The 16,898-nt window shown below is 35.3% G+C and overlaps 1 protein-coding gene across 11 annotated transcripts in view; it reads right to left on the bottom strand.

The window, feature by feature from the left end:
• WNK1 (WNK lysine deficient protein kinase 1) overlaps positions 1 to 16,898 on the bottom strand; it is a 135,876-nt gene that overhangs the window by 33,147 nt on the left and 85,831 nt on the right. For 9 of the 11 annotated variants that reach the window (XM_052001302.1, XM_052001304.1, XM_052001305.1 and 6 more), the window contains 4 exons: positions 15,931 to 16,118; positions 7,136 to 7,219; positions 1,731 to 1,880; positions 170 to 640 (listed from right to left, as the gene is read on the bottom strand). In XM_052001302.1, the coding sequence (XP_051857262.1) occupies positions 170 to 640; positions 1,731 to 1,880; positions 7,136 to 7,219; positions 15,931 to 16,118 (893 nt within the window). The remainder of the gene's footprint in view (positions 1 to 169; positions 641 to 1,730; positions 1,881 to 7,135; positions 7,220 to 15,930; positions 16,119 to 16,898) is intronic. The other 2 variants (XM_052001311.1, XM_052001312.1) reach the window with 1 other exon arrangement.

Raw genomic sequence — 16,898 nt, 5'->3', positions numbered from 1 at the left:
GGCATTTGATTATTGCAACTAAACCCTTTTATCATCTGCTTTTAGTTCTTTAAAGGACTTGTGAACATTTTTTTCCCTAGGTGAATTTCCATGTACAACTATAATCCTAGGGTGAGGCCTAGGCTCTCGAAGAGCTGACCCAGGATTTTTGCTTACTCTAGCACAATACCTGGTATAGAGAATCTCCAGTGGGAAGTGAAGCCTCAGCAGCTTGTCCAAGGTTAGCTGGTATTCCTATGGACTGAACTGCTGGCTGAAGGAGTTGTGGGTGAGCCTGACTTGGCAGCTGAGTCACAGGCTGCAGAAGGGTGGGAAGCTGACTAGGGACCATAGTTGATCCCACAGGGATAGCAGCTGCTGCAGCAGATGAGGCCAAGGTGAGCAGAGGCTGGTTAATGCCAGATGCTATAGAACTTGGCAGGGATGAGAAACCTGTCTGAGCCACAGAGACATGAGGAGTTGACATGGGAATCTGAGAGACTGAGAACTGAGGAATTAAGGATGGTGGAAGTGGCTGGCCCACAGGAAGGAAGTGAGCACCCGAGAGAGATGGGGTAACTGAGGGCTGTGGAAGGGAAGGTGCTGCAACTGGTATCTGAGATTCGCCTTGGATGGTCGATACTGGCTGAGAAACAGGAAGCTGAGAAAGTAAAGAAAAAATAGACAGACTTTTTTTTTTTTAAAGGAAGCAAAGTAGCCAAAAGCAAGATTTACTTATTAGCCAAAAAAAGAAAGTAACTTAAAAAAACCATTGTACTAATGTCACTAAAGAACAGGATGGGGATTACTGTTAAAAAAAATAGATGGCAGAGTGACTATTATCCCAAATGGTTATATTTTCAGGGATTTTTTAAAAAGATATTTTCTTGCTAGGCACTAAAATTAGGACTACTTCAAAAATAGGTTCAATGACATTAACTTGTAAATAAAATCAGATTGCTAATTAAAAAAAACTGTACTTATGTTCTAAATCAAAATTCTTCTTTTAGCAAAGTATTCCTTTATTTCTAGAGAGGAGCCACTAACTTTGTTAACATTACTTTTAGGATCTTTGATCTAACCCTAAGAGTGCCTTTTGCTGTTTTTCCAGTATTTGTTGAATCAACAAATTGGTAACAAACCACTGTGCCAACATACAATAAAGTACAGCAAACACTAATAATAAAAAAACAAAAAACATGCAACAAAAGTAATTTCAGCTTCTTCAGTGTGATCCTTAAGATGGCATGCAGGAAAGCAATTAGGAAAGAAAAAAAAAAAAAAACAAGCCAAGGATAAATGCAATGTATGCAGACTATGGTCCTAGAAATGAAATATCAGGAAGGAAGTAGATTAACTTCTAGATATAAAAATTTCCAAGTAGTTTATCTAAAACACCAGATATTTCAGCCACCAATAAACTGAATAAATGTAATATTTGACAAGAAATGAATTTTATGTCAGATCAATAAAAATACTGTCAAACAATCGTACAGAAATTCCACTGTCCTATTTCCTTCTTTACCAAGAGGCTGCCCCACTCGCTTTAGGCAGACAGCTCCAAAAGTTCTAAGTCTCCTTTGTTCTTGTTTATCAGCATATTGTGATCCATATGAATGATGCACAAAATTCCACTTAATTTTGGGATGAAAACACTTTAGCTGGCATTACATCATGAGGAAAGTTGCTTTAGCTTTTCAAAGACTCCATTACATGCAGATAGCTGGTTTCATTAGAATTTAATGAGTTACCTGCTTCCCCACTGATACTTGAGGCACTGGCAGAACCTGTGGAAGCTGGGGCTGCGTCACGGGCTGTGCAGTTGTAGGCACACCAGATGTTGCTGACTGGGGAAGAAGATACTGGCCTGTCTGCTGAGGAGGGGCTGCTTGTTGTACACCCTATTGTTGAAAAGGGAAAGTTTTTATTACCAGGTCACTGTCTACATATTTTCAATGCAACATACTTCTTAAGTTCTTCAGATAAGTTTTATGCAAAAAGATAATTTCAATTTTCTGTAAAAAGCAAGTGAAGCAACATATGACTAACAATTTTCTGCTCAAAATAATACAGATGCTGATGTGTTGCCATCAATCTTTCTGTTCCTCTGTATTTTTCCAAGGCATCAATATAGCTCCAAGAATATTCGCCTCTTCTTTATACCTTTTACCCTAACCAGTTCTACTCTGTATTCTCAATTCCCTTGCTCCTATATTCTAATGCTTATGTCTTGCCAAACCCTTTATCTGGATTATTTCCACCATCTACCTCTTTTGTTCCTACACACGTATTGCTAAATAAGAGCTAGAAAGGAGTCACACAACTGGGCTAACAGTCCCCAACAATATGTTAACCTAATCTTAGTAAGACTCTTTCATTATTTCTTCCTATTAGGTCATTTTATTCTGTTCAGCACAGCAACTAATCAAAACTTTCCCACAACAGGACCTCACTTCATATTTTAAGGAAAACACAAAGGCATTCTTTATGGGCTCCCTTTTCTTCCTTTCCCCTCATCCCAGAACCTCCTGACTTCCTCTAATTTTACATCTCTTTTACTCTTAACATCTAATGACAAGGTGTCCCTTTGTGAAGAGCAATATCTTTTAATACAACTTCGGGCCTCATCTCCTTCAGTACTCCCCAGAAGACTCCCTACTACTATTTCCACCGCCCTCTCTAACCTTTAATCTCTCCCCATTTTCTGATTCCTTCTCTGATGCCTACAAAGTCATCTTGCTGCCCCCCCCCAAAAAAAACAACAAAAACACTTTAAAAGAAACTATGATCCTTTTATAAGCTATTGTCCTTTACATTGCTTTCCTTTTGGGGGTTAGTTTTTTTCAGTGAATAAAAATCTACTTCCTCTTCTCCATATTGTTTCCTTTTTAGCCAAACTCCTTGAAAAGCTGCCTATAGCAATTTGTTGCCTCCACCTCTCTTCTCTGCAATGTGGCTTCCCTAACTTCACTGATCAGTTGAAACTTTTTTCTTCTAAATCATAATCTTTTAACTGAATTAATCTAAGATCTTTTTCAAACTTAATCTCCTACTTCCTGTGCTATCTCTTCCTTGGTATTCTTTCTTCCTTTGGTTTTTGTAACATTTGATTCTCTTCCTCACCCCTTAACCCCCTATATCTGTCTGACCATTTCTTCTCAGGCTCCTGTGCTAGATTATTAACCAAATCAGGTCCAAGGCCCTGTCCCGAGTGCTCTTCTCTTTTTTTATTATACTCTCCCATGTGCTAAAATAATTAGTTCCCATAGGCTTCACAACCATTTCCATGTAGAGACACTAATATCTGTATTTTTGGCTCTGCTTTCTCTATTCCGAATTCTAGTATCAAATCACCAATTGCCTAGTAGAAATTTAAAATCAGATTATTTCGGAAACATTTTAAATTAAGCCATGTCTAAATACCCTCCTTCCTTACCCCCAGCCCAAGGTTTCCAAAGTTCTAGAGTTTCAGGTTTCATTGCATAATACGTGTTTATATTCTGTTTATCCCTATATATGAGTATGTTGCTTCTCCTATTAAAATAGAAGTTCCTTTTAGAAAGGAGCTATTTCAGTTGTATTTTAGTTCTCAAACCCAGTAGGCATGTAATGAACAGAGATGGTATACATACACACATACACCTGTCTATCCCACTAGGAAGTAGAACATTTGGATGCTTCTAGGAAGATTTCTTTAAGGAAATTTGGAAGAGGAACAGGTTAAATAAGTGAAATGATTATGAGTTTCTTTTTTTTGGAAAGATGGCATATCCAGATAATTATTCAGCAGGCAATTTAGGGTAATATGAGACTAAAACTTGGGAGAGACACTTGGGGAGAGATGTAGATTTGCTAGTCTTCAGCACAAAAACAAAAAATACAAAAACAAATAAATGGGCCTATATACAAATGAGATCATCAAGAGAATGTGTGACAAGATGACAGGAAAAAATAATGATGAATGTTGGAGGGGATGTGGGAAAACTGGGACACTGATGCATTGTTGGTGGAGTTGTGAACGAACCCAACCATTCTGGAGAGCAATCTGGAATTATGCCCAAAAAGTTATCAAAATGTGCATACCCTTTGATCCAGCAGTGTTTCTATTGGGCTTATACCCCAAAGAGATACTAAAAAAGGGAAAGGGACCTGTCTGTGCCAAAATGTTTGTGGCAGCCCTGTTTGTAGTGGCTAGAAACTGGAAAATGAATGGATGCCCATCAATTGGAGAATGGCTGGGTAAATTGTGGTATATGAATGTTATGGAATATCATTGTTCTGTAAGGAATGACCAGCAGGATGAATACAGAGGCATGGAGAGACTTACATGAACTGATGCTGAGTGAAATGAGCAGAACCAGGAGATCATTATACACTTCGACAACGATATTGTATGAGGATGTATTCTGATGGAAGTGGATTTCTTTGACAAAGAGACCTAACTGAGTTTCAACGGATAAATGATGGACAGAAACAGCTACACCCAAAGAAGGAATACTGGGAAACGAATATGAACTATTTGCATTTTTGATTTTCTTCCCGAATTATTTTTACCTTCTGAATCCAATTCTCCCTGTGCAACAAGAGAACTGTTTGGTTCTGCAAATATGTATTATATCTAGGATATACTGCAACATATTTAACATATATAGGACTGCTTGCCATCTTGGGGGGGGGTGGTGGAGGGAGGGAGGGGAAAAATCGAAACAGAAGTGAGTGCAAGGGATAATGTTGTAAAAAATTACCCTGGCATGGATTCTGTCAATATAAAGTTATTATTAAATAAAATAAAATAAAAAAGATGATATACTACAGCAATCAATATTGTACCATTGTTAGGATAATTTTAACTTAATTAAATTAATAATGCATTATTTAAAAAAAAAAAAAGAGAATGTGTGAGGAGAGAAGTTAAGAGGGCACTAAATGGTGTCCTGGAATGCACTCAAACATAGAGAAAATGACATGGAATAATGATTGTACAAAGGAGAGTGAAAAGGAGTGACAGGATGTATAAAAGGAAACCAGAAAAGCATCACAAAAACCCAAACATACAAAAATATCTATATGAAATCTAACAGGGATGAATGTTACAAATCTAATTTTAAGTACAGAATAAGGAAGTTATGGCTAGATAAATTTTTATGAAAACAGTTCTGGGGATTTTAGTTAACTGCATATTCAATATGTATCAACAGTGTAAAAGGATGTTAAAAAAATATTATTCTAGGCTATATATAGAACTGCTGGGAGAACTGTGGTTACTTTTGGGTATCATAGTTCAAGAAGATCACTGAGAAGCAGGAGAGTTATTCAGATTAGTCAGATAGCAAAGAGCAAGAAGGTGGCAATAGAAATTTAGTTAAAGGGATTTGGTGGCTTAGCTTGGAGAAGATATGATGGAGGACATGGAATATAATAGCTACCTCTAACTATTTTAAAGGTTCAGACTTGTTTTTGTTTACAGTGGTCAGAAGTATGAGTAATGGATAGGAAGGTGCAAAGAACTTTTTTTGACTTGATTTAAGGAGAGATTTCCAAACAATCAAAAATTGGATTATTGTTTCCTGAAGATTTTCATTTAGAAGCTGCATTGCTCACTTTTGACAGTAGTAAAGAGGGTAAAATATAGATTGGATTAGCCAGCATCTGGGATCCTTTCAAATTATGTAATTCAGTGGGGTATTGTGGCATATGCGTATAATCCCCAATTCTGGAGAGGCTGAAACTGTGCTCAGGTATTCTGAACTGCAGTGGATTAAGTACACTAATGAGTCTCCACACTAATTCTAGTACCAATATAATGAGTTCTAGAATAGTAAGAAGCCACCAGGCTGCCTAAAAAGAACTGAAAGGACCCAGCTTGGAAACAGAACAGATCTAAGATCTCACTTCCACCAGGGTAACTGGGCCTCTATGAGAAGCTGTTGTACTTCCACCCTGGGAGATCGTGTCAAAAAATAAAGAGAACAAACAATTAAATGGCACACCTCACACAAACTCTCCAATTCTGTATATTACATGTGGACTATTATTAAGTGTTTTGAAATGTAAATATAAACAGGTTTCAGTTGTACTGGAGCCAGACTAGATCACTATAATTATCATTATTGTAAATAATAGTTAATCACAGATACTTACTTTATTCTTGTTTGTTTCTGGTAAGGCAAATGGAGTTAAGTGACTTGCCTAGACTCACATAGCTAGGAAGTATTAAGTGACTGAAGCTGGATGTGAAGTTGGGTCCTCCCAATTCTAGGACTGGTTGCTTTCCACTGAGCCATCTAGCTGCCCCACTTATCTTTAACATTTATACTTAATACATTAACATCCCATTTAGTCAAGTTTTGGAACAATACCCTAAACCTGAAAATGAGTGAGGCCTGTCACAAAGAGGATATTTAACAGTCACTAAGGGCTCACTCTTAACATGTTGTTATTGACCTCTGTTATTTAGTTGGCTGTCCTTATTAAAAGGAAGTAAGGAGGTACAAGTTAAAAGAAGCACATGTAGGGATGGTAAAGAGATATAACAGACAGAAAAGGATACATGAAAATTTGAAAATATTATGCAATGATATTATACAGTACTTTAAAAAAATGGACGATGGCTTATCCTGACATTTCTTTCTACATGCCCTGCCTCAGATATTGCAACCTTTTTGGTACTTTGAGAACTAAACTCTGGCTAGTTGGAAAAATCATTTATATGGGATAACATATGATAAATATAATATATGAAGACTAATATTGAGATATATTCTATATATCTCAATCATATATCCCTGTATTTGGGAAAGGGTTAAAATAAATTTGCCCAGGGTCACACAGCTAGCAAATGTTAAATGTCTGAGGCTGGATTTCAACCCAGGATTTCCTGACTCCAGGACTGGCACTTTATCCACTGTGCCATCTAGCTGCCCCAATATTAAGCTATATTAAGACTAATCTTAAATTATTCCCCAAGTTGCTTGTGATTACTTAATAATACATAATAATAAAATAATATTATCATTATTATTTTCCTCTTCAAGTTTATTAATTGAAAAAAGGAATGCAAATCATTAGTTTTTCTGGAATTAGTATTGAACTGAAATGTTATTTGCTGCTTATTCATAATTCTGAAAGAAACATATGTATTAAAAGACATTTATACCTGCTGAGCATGCTGTGCTGTCTGGGAAGTTGGAATCCCAGTTAAGTTACTTGAAGCCAGATGACTCTGGCTCTGTGCCGGTGTCTGGAGGAAAGAAGGAGATAAAAACTGAAATGAGAAAAACCTTAAGGAAAAATTTGTTCTTGTAAAAAATATCTAAGTTTGCATGGATAGCTGAGGAGAATAAAATATTTTCAACTGCTTATTTAGTTGTACCAAGTCTTCTGGGAGAAGTTATACAAGATAATTTTTTGGGAGTAAAGAACATGTGGAAATACAGATGGTTCATAATTTTCTAGACTATTCTGACACTATATAATTAATATATGGTCGAAAAGAAACCTATCAGTATTTTCTATGAGTCATAAATCTGCTATCAAGTAACAGTAAAAGAAATGTTAAATAGAATTCCTATAGAAAAAAGTGTCGGGCAGAGTAACTTTTGGCTATTTTTAAAGCAAGAAAAAGTGAAAGATTAGATTAATACCATGAATTATTTTTATATTTAATAAGCCAGCTCAAGAAAAAAAAATAGGTAAAGCCACTAAACTGGTTCTTTTTGCTCTTTTAAGAATCGCTAGGTTATAAGTACAAAGCCTTAAAGTCACAGATGTCATTAGTTTATCAATGTAATTAGCTGTTTTGGATATATGAACTATCTCAGACTTTAAAGTCTCAAGTTAAAGTAAGGATGAGAAGTTTGAATGAGTAGGCAAGAGATGAAAGCATGACTTTACAAAAGAAGTTAAGAAAAGATAATAGCATTCATCATTTGCCAATCCCATTTGTATTTTCTTCTCTTGTTCTTCTTTTGAGCACTTGAGATATTTCTTTACAACACAAGAATTAAATATCACAATTCTCCTGACTAACCTTTTAACTTCAAAACTATAATTCTGAAGATTATTTTAAAACTGAAAGACAATGTAAAAACTAATGGTTTTTGTTTTATCATTTCCTTAATCATTTGGCATATAGACAGCTTTCATAAAAGTCAAGACTTTCTATGTTTTTTATATATATGTATGTTCCAAGATATAATAAAGAAGTAAAAAAATAACTGCTTTAATATTCTATGATTTTCAGATTTCCTTATCCTTTTTTTTTGCCTTTTAGTAATGTTCTAAGTCACATGGCTATGCAAGTTTCCTTGGAAACTCATAATTAAATTACCCCATGTCACTAGATTTGAGTGAACAAAAATCATGACTTACGATTCTTTAAAAGAGTAGTAATTAAAAAAAAACCAAAGATATATTTCTAGAATGTCCTAAGATGGGATACGTTTTATCAAGAGATCTATAATCTATGCAATGCTAATCAGTTCTCGGATCCCCATTTTGGATTATTTTAGTCTTGTATGGAAAAGTATTATATATAATCATACTTTAATTCTGTTGAAACTCATGAAAATGTGACTTTTGTCTTTTTAAAAGTCAAACAGGGCACAATCAAATACTATTTGTAGATCCCAAATTCTTTATAACTTAGCACTCAAAAGGATTGGCATACAATCCTTTATTTATGAAGTATTACTTGGTATGTATTATACTGACTTGTTTTGTTGGTGGTTAAAAAAACATTCATTTATTAATGTTGTACATTTAAAAAATGCTACATTGGTTTCATGAATAAGTCCCTTTTAATCTAATTAAAGTTTTCAGTTTATGCCAAGTTTTTCATTCTCTTAACCCCTCTCATTGAAAACAAAACAAAAAAATCCCTCTAAAGTACATGTACAGGAAAATAATTATAATAATAAGTTATAATTACTATTTTTTTCTGTGATACAAAATTCTCTATTATTCTACATTACATGAATACTGTAACAAATATTTCATGATCAGACATATGTAATGGTACACTTAACCAATCTTTCCAAGACGTACTTATGCTATTTTTCATTTCAAAAGATCTGTTATGTATTATGGGTATATTTAGCAACTTGTTAATGCTTCATTCCTATATGGGGGTAGGGGTGGGGGTGGAGTTGGGGTTAGGAGTTGGCTTTCTAATCTACTCATTTTACAAATGCCAATCCACTATTGAAAAATTTCTCAGCTCCAGGATTCAATATTCTCTGAATGAAAGAAACTTTAAGAATGATTATTGTACTTAATGGAGAATTAAAAACATTATTAAAGAAAAATTTCTGCAACAGCTTGTCCTATAACCTGAGGGTAGAGTGTAGATCCTCCTGAAGAGAATGAAGCTGATAAGGCTTGCTGAGCTGTGGTACCCTGGGAAAAGCAGAAGAAAAGTGGGGACTCTTGTAATACTGTCTGAGGCAGATGGATATATGGCAATGGAAAGTCAGAGCCAAAAGGTGCAGATAATCCCCCTGTAGGGGGAGGTGACTGGAAATCTCCTGTATCAGAAGATGTCAACTGTGATGAGTCACTGGAGTATTCTGGACTTCCAACTGGCCAATTCTGTCTGTTGGGCTCCACAATGGGAACAGTCAATTCTGGCCCTTGATAATTACATTGTTCTTCAGTCACAGGCTGTAGGCGACTGTGCAATCCAATTGGTTGAGGAGATGGCCCTTCCTGATTCAAGTCAAGAGTCCCCTGAAGACTCCGATAAATACGCTGAGATAAGGCATCACTTCCTTCTCCTGAAGAGGAGCTTGGTGTATGAACATGAAATTCAAATACACAGCCAGTTCTGCTCTCATTGCTATGAGTTAACACAGCAGGTGCAGAGTGAGGAACAAAAATTGGGTGAAATTTCAAACATGTGGCATCTGCACTAATAGGGGCAGAAATACTTGAGAGGGGAGAAGCTGGACCTATTCCAGAATCTAGCCTCAGGCTCTGAAGGTGTCCTACCAAGAAAGCCTGACCAGCTGGAAATTCAAAGACAGAGCTTGAGGGGGGAACACTTTGTATTAGCTTCTGTTCAGGGGTCAGCTTTGTAGGATTTGATGGCACTGGGGAATTGTATGTTAAGCCATCACAATGTTCTATTCCTTGGGGCTGGTAATGTACTCCTGCTAGATATACTGTTTCCTGAGGCATCAAATAGTGAGCTTCTTCTGGAGGTGCTAGTCCAGGTCTACAGTCATTATAAATTTGAGTTGGTTCAAACACAGGATGAACTTGTACTTCATGTGGCTCTCCAGTAACCCTAGTGGCTGTAGTACCCAACATGACCACTGCCTCTGTGGTCCAGTTAGTTGGGCTACCACTGGTAGGATGAAGATTTTGGCCAAGAGTCCTCAACAGGGGCTGGCAGTGGCGAGTTTGGGATTCCAAGAAGGAGGTGCTCTTGCGACGCTGAGAAACGGCCACCTTTGGTGGGCAGGTAGGAGGAGGTGAAAAAGAGACGGGACGCTCATGAATGGTTGGGAAAAATATCTGTGGTTCTGAGAATGTTGGGGTCCCCCCACACGGATGCACCATGGACTGAGGCTGTATCAACATGAACAAGACAAGTAATTCATATATTTAGACATGAAATTACATTAAACATGTATAGCTTGCTCAAGAGCAGTTCTGCAAAATTTTTAAGAACACTGCTCCAAATTAAGATTAGCAAGACAAATATTATGTGTTTTTGAAAGTAATAGAAATGGCATAAATATCTATTAAATACATCCAGGGCAAAATGGACAAATGAGAATCTTTTCTTTGGTTAGATACTGCTTTTCCAATTAATAACTTCTCTTTCCTTGTCAATAATGAATGAAAAACAAACAACTCAACAATAGATTGTAGGATCATAGTTTTAGAGTTCTGTTTATAAATGATTATTTTGTTCATTCTGCTAAGCTTTAATTATTAATGGAGCAATGCCACCAATGGAAGAGAAAATTAATTAAATTAAGAAATTAGGTTATCTTTGCTCAAAATATTTTTTAATCATATGGAAAGTATGTTTCAATTTGTATTTAATATTCTTACATTCCTACATCCTAAATTTCTTAATTATAATCCTATCCCTACCTTACAGACTTCAGGATTATCTTACAAATCTGTACACTAATTGAATTGCAGGGAAGGGAGTCTACACATGAGGATATGCTTCTCTCTCCTGAAAGTAAGGTGAAATCCTATGTTCTATGTCTATATTATATATGAATGAGCATAAACATCATTTTGAGTGTTAACTATTTGCAAAGTACTATGGTAAGGAGCTGGGGATACAGATAGAAAAGATAGTCTCCAATCTCAGGAAGCTCACATTCTAATCTATTAGAAAGGGCAAAACTAATTATGGATACTTAAATAAATTAATAAACTAATTTGGATAATTACACTGCCCAACCTAGCACAGGGTGAAGTCAGACTTGTAAAACAAAGAGTACTAATGTCTAAACACTAAAGAGTACTAATATCTAAACATTAGAGTAACTTTTTAAACTTTTTATGTCCTTCACAGAAGGAGAACTTTTTCTTTCAGACAAGAATTATCCATAAACTTTGGGACCATAGTATTTGATACCTCATCAAAGGCATATACAATATTAGCTTAAAAAATAACCCATGAGGTGAACAGCATTTCTAATAAGGAGTAAAAATTCTTTAATTTCAGCTCTTAAAATGCAGAATTAGTGATCTGACCAAATTATAGAGGAAAGAGTATTAAATTTGGAGTCAGAGAGCCAGTTCCACTTTCTCCTCTGCAAGAGACTTACTTCCTATGTGACCTGAGAACAGTTGCCCCCTAACTCTATAAAATGAGAGGATTAGGTCAGATATTGTTAAGATAATCTTTAATTCTAAAGTCACTGATCCTATACTCAAAAAAGTATAATCAAAATAAATCAGCCAAAGAGGAATATTTCTATAAGGAAACAAGAGCATGTGCCTTTCTCTTTTACTGAAATATCCAAATAATTCTACTATTTCAGTCAATTCTATTCAGGCAAAATTTTCTATAAAAATTCAACAGGTTATAGTCAGCTTTTAATGATGTTTTCCCTTTTAGAATCAAGCAGGGAGAAAATGTAAAGCTTGGCTATTACCAAAATAACCTGAGATTTGTTCCAAACACATGAATCTGGATTTTTAAAATTTTAACAAATTAAACTGACAGTTTTTAATAGAATGGCTAATTCATCTAACTTGACTCTGTAAAACTGATGGAATATATCTGTTGTTTGTGGGGACAAAAGGCCCTATTGTCTAATTTTTCCTTTCCAATCTTCCCACTTCATCCCTCAATAAGAATGAACTGGTTTTGATTCCCATTTCCTTAGGGAGAATATTATATTTTCTGTTAAGACTTGATCAACTAATATATGGAAATATTATGAGAAGGTCTATGTTATCCCTCTTGGTAAAATTTTAATAAAGGTCTTACTCTAAAGAAGGGAATTCAGTAGTGGTAATTTCAAGTCTCTGCAGCAGACCTTAAATTCGTTTTGGATAAATCTTTTTTGGCAGATCTGAAATCTAAGACTGACTAGATTTGTTCTTCCCTTTCAGCTTAGGATGGAAGATAAATAGGCTTTCCATATAATCTCCACCATTAATCACATTATTAAGTCTTCAAAGTTTCATTGCAACTCCATTATGACTCCCAGAAATAAGATTACTAAAAAAGAGACACACTCCAGAAATACAATGTTATAATTCTGTCTACTCTAGTCTGCTCCATTTTTATTAAAATTCTAAAAGCCTGGATGTATTTAATAGTGACTTATCTTCATTTTTCCAGGAAGTATAATAAACATTCAGGACTGACAAAGAGGGAGGGCAAGCTGGAGCGCCTTTGCTTGCGTGGAGAGGCAGAGTGCATGGGCAGGATATCCTCCAATGCCTTAGAAAGTTTTTCAGCAAATGTTTCTTCAGGAGCAGTCCGAAGGTAGGAAGGAGAAAGAGGAGCAGACAGCATTGGTGGTGGGGTAGAAGGAACACTGGGAGAGATGCAGGACATAAAAGGAACAGCAGAAAGATGGGGAACACAAACCAACATGCTACCATCACGATGAGGCTAAATAAAAAACAAAAAATGAAGATAAATACAGTATTCTGGAGAAAAAAATAACAACCATGTGTAATAGAAATGGGACATAGGATGTCAAGATAACAATCCCCATTCGAGTCAATACTAATAAGATTTCTCATGAAGCACTCTAGGTAAATTCACTTGACAATAAATCACTGGGGTGACAACTCACTGCTGCTCCCTTTTCATCCAGAAAGGTTCGTAAAGTCTGTTGCCTCATATGTTACTAGGCAAATACCCTCTAGGATATTCTGACTCTACTATCCTAGTTTAAATGGAAAAGAATGTTTTTAATTGACAGAAGGATATATTTAAAGGCAGGAACATAATGTATGTATGCATTTGAGGGTCTCTGGGTTTCAAGAACATATAAGAAAAAAATACCTACACTGCATATTTTATAGGGATCAAGTCTATAGTAATACTGGATGCATTGAGAGAAATGTATGTTTCTTTATTAGGAAGACTCAGATTTACAAATACATTATTTTTATCATATGTATATTGGAAGAGAAAGTTATCTTATTCAAGGAAAATTTGCTTTAAAAAACACATAACTTAATACAGTATAACATTATGTTTTTACTGGTTAAACAAAATGGTAATTCTTCATCTTCATGCTTCATCAATTGATTTGTAAGAATCAATATAATTTAAGTGGTTTGAGCTCCTTAGGAGAAAATGTACCATACAAATCTAAAGTATTAAAAGTGAAATACTATGAAATTAATTTTTTAAAAAAATTAAACACTTCAAAAATGTCAAAATCTTACTGTATTACTACTATAAAGTGTTAGAAGGCAAAGGGATTTCTGCCTAATAGTCATCATTACCCAGATGTGTCTGTGAATCAAAAATTAAAATCACAATTATTTCTTTTTTTTTCCCTTTCTTTTTTTTTTTTTTTTAATTTATTTTTTGCTGAGGCAATTGGGATTAAGCACCTTGCCCAGGGTCACATAGCTAGGAAGTGTTAAGTGTCTAAGGTCAGATCTGAACTCAGGACTGGTGTTCTATCCACTGTGTCACCTAGCTATCCCCAACAATTATTTTTTTTAAACTCAACTCCCAATGTCTCACAACCATGTGGCAAATGAAGCCAGTTGATTAGAAATTTAATTGTTAATAAGAATTAGAATAAAATTAAAAACATGAGAACAGCAGGCATATGATTTTTTTCAAATTAAATTTTTCTCAATAGACTACAGACTTATAGCCAAGAACTCTCCTTTTAACATTTCTCAATGAAAATTAAAACAAATCAATAAAATAATCAAATGTCTTTAATGTGCAAGGCACTGTGGTAAGTACTTGGAACACAAAGACAAAAATTAAACAATTCCTGCCCTCAAGGAGCTTACATTCTACAAGATGTTAAAATTAAATTTTAACATCCAAAAAAAGTTCAGACAAAAAATGTTGAATGCACACGGTGGAAACTAGAAATATCTTCAGGGGCATAAGGACAATTTTTAAATAGCTTTTCTAGAGCTCTTCCAACCAATTTTAATTTCTTCTCCTTACTTTACCCTTTTCCCTTCCTCCCTCTCTCCCTCCCTCCAATCTGAAATTGAACTTTTCAAAACCAGAAGATTAGTATTTTCCTTTTAATTATTGTGGCCATAAAACTTGGAAGTCAATAAATTCAAGATTGTTAGAAAAGATTATGATACAAGCCATATTCCCCTACCCACCCCACACACTTTGGGATAGGAAGCTATATAGTAAAGAACTTTCTACAACTTAATGAAAAACACATTTAAAGAAGGTCAAGAATACCACAAACATGAAAATTAATAGCCTTTTGAAAAAATTAACAGACTGACTACTTGGCTACAGATGGAAATAAGTGTTTTAACCAAAGGCTCTTTTAAGGCAATGATAGAATAATACCAATTATAGTCAATGTTTTATATAACATACAACTACTAAGATCCATAGAAAAATCTAAGGACCAGAGACTCATGAAATATGCAATTATCTTAAAATATATCTCAAAATGGGCTTCACATTAGAAGAAAGGGGCAAAGAGAGATAGTGACCCCAGGGATAATACTGTGTTTATAAGATATAGATATATATATATATATATATATGTATGCATACACATATAACATTTTAGGAAATAGTCACCATAAATACTGAAAATGAACAAGTAGTCAAAAACTAACAACGAGGGTTGGGGGGAGGAGGGAAGGGAGGAGAAGGAGGGAGAAGAAGAAAAAGAACGGGGCCAAGGGAAGGCAAATATACACTAGGGAAGGAATTTGTGCCCAACAGACTTTCCAAGGAAGGAATATATGCACAGCAACTTATGGTAAACTAAACACAAGCACTAAATAAAATGGAAATGCAAACACAGGATTTGTTCATTCTGGAGTGCTCACATGCAGCATTCTATATAAGTCACTTACCTGTGACTTCCACAATAAGAAATCTAACAAAAAAATGCTCAACAAATAACACTTCTGAAAAAAAACTCCTATTTTTTTTTTTTTAAAAACCAACTGCTTTCACAGTTACTGTTTCTTAGAACAATTTTGATTTGGCTGTTCCTTACTAGTAAAAGCACTACATTACTGTGACTAGAGCTTGGTCATATATTTACTCAGGTATTATCACTATAATTGAAGGCCTTAAGTTGATTAAGTAATGTGTTCACTCATCACCCTAATCATCTACATCAAAAAGCTTTTTTCTTTAGGGTGGGTAACAGCTTGCACACCATGGCAAACTTTTCTTCTTTAATATATGTTGGTACCTTGACAGTAGTGATGGATTGATCCTAAGAGCTTTTCTGCTGTAAATATAATTATGTAGTTTCTTACACTTTTACTTACCACGGTGGAGGAAGGATATACACCATGAGGCTGGGATTGTGCTTGAACAACAGAAGCTGTATAGCTTGGGATCGTGCCTGTTGAAAGTGCCTGATCATGTTGAGACCCATATGAGACAGTCTGCTGGCTGCTCACTCGAGATTCTGTGAAGACTGAAGACCCCTGACCACTGTCAACTGTTCCATCAGCTTAGGGGAACAAACAAGACAACAAGATATAACATCACATAGATTAAAAAGTTCAGAAAACTTCTAAAACTACTTTAATATTATCCTGTTTAATGTTAGTAATTGGCTTCTATCACAAAAAAGATGCAATTTGATGAAGTGGACTGACTTGGAGTCAAAAAAACATACTTTAGAATCCTGGTCCAGGGAGAAGAACTATGCCCTAAGCAAATCACTTAAGCCCTGTGTCCTCCTGGTTCTTGGTCTAGAATATAGGTACAATATAGAGGTACAATGCTATTAAGCCTGACTCATCAAGTTGTTAACAATGATGACAAATCACAGATACAGATGTTAAAGGTTGTCAAAGGCAGGATCAGCTAGAAAGATATAGACTCCAATTTATTATGTGAGTGTTCTATTATATAAGAGTGTTCTATAAAACCAATTAGTAGAGGCAGTGTGAAAAAGCACTCTGGAGTCATGAGGGCAATCTCAATTAGTATCTGGACAAAGTAAGAATTCAGTTTCCTCATATGTACATTCTTCAAGGATGTAAACCACAAAGCACCATAGAAATCTGAGTTCAAGTTTGTATAAAGGGCTGGCTTCTCACAATGTTGAGAAGAAAATTGATATCAATGACTTAAAATAAGTCAAAATGGAAAATGTCTTCTAACGACTAAGTTCACTCTCCTTTTAATCAGGACAAAGCACAACTTTAATTCCAACTACTCTCTGTATGGATTGGGTCACAGAACAGCATTAATTAGGTTATCTTTATTTTATTTGGTCTGAATC

This window comes from Antechinus flavipes, chromosome 5 (assembly GCF_016432865.1).
Source record: "Antechinus flavipes isolate AdamAnt ecotype Samford, QLD, Australia chromosome 5, AdamAnt_v2, whole genome shotgun sequence".
Lineage (NCBI taxonomy): Eukaryota > Metazoa > Chordata > Mammalia > Dasyuromorphia > Dasyuridae > Antechinus > Antechinus flavipes.
Note: the sequence above shows the minus strand (reverse complement) of the source record. Positions and strands in the feature narration are given on the sequence as shown.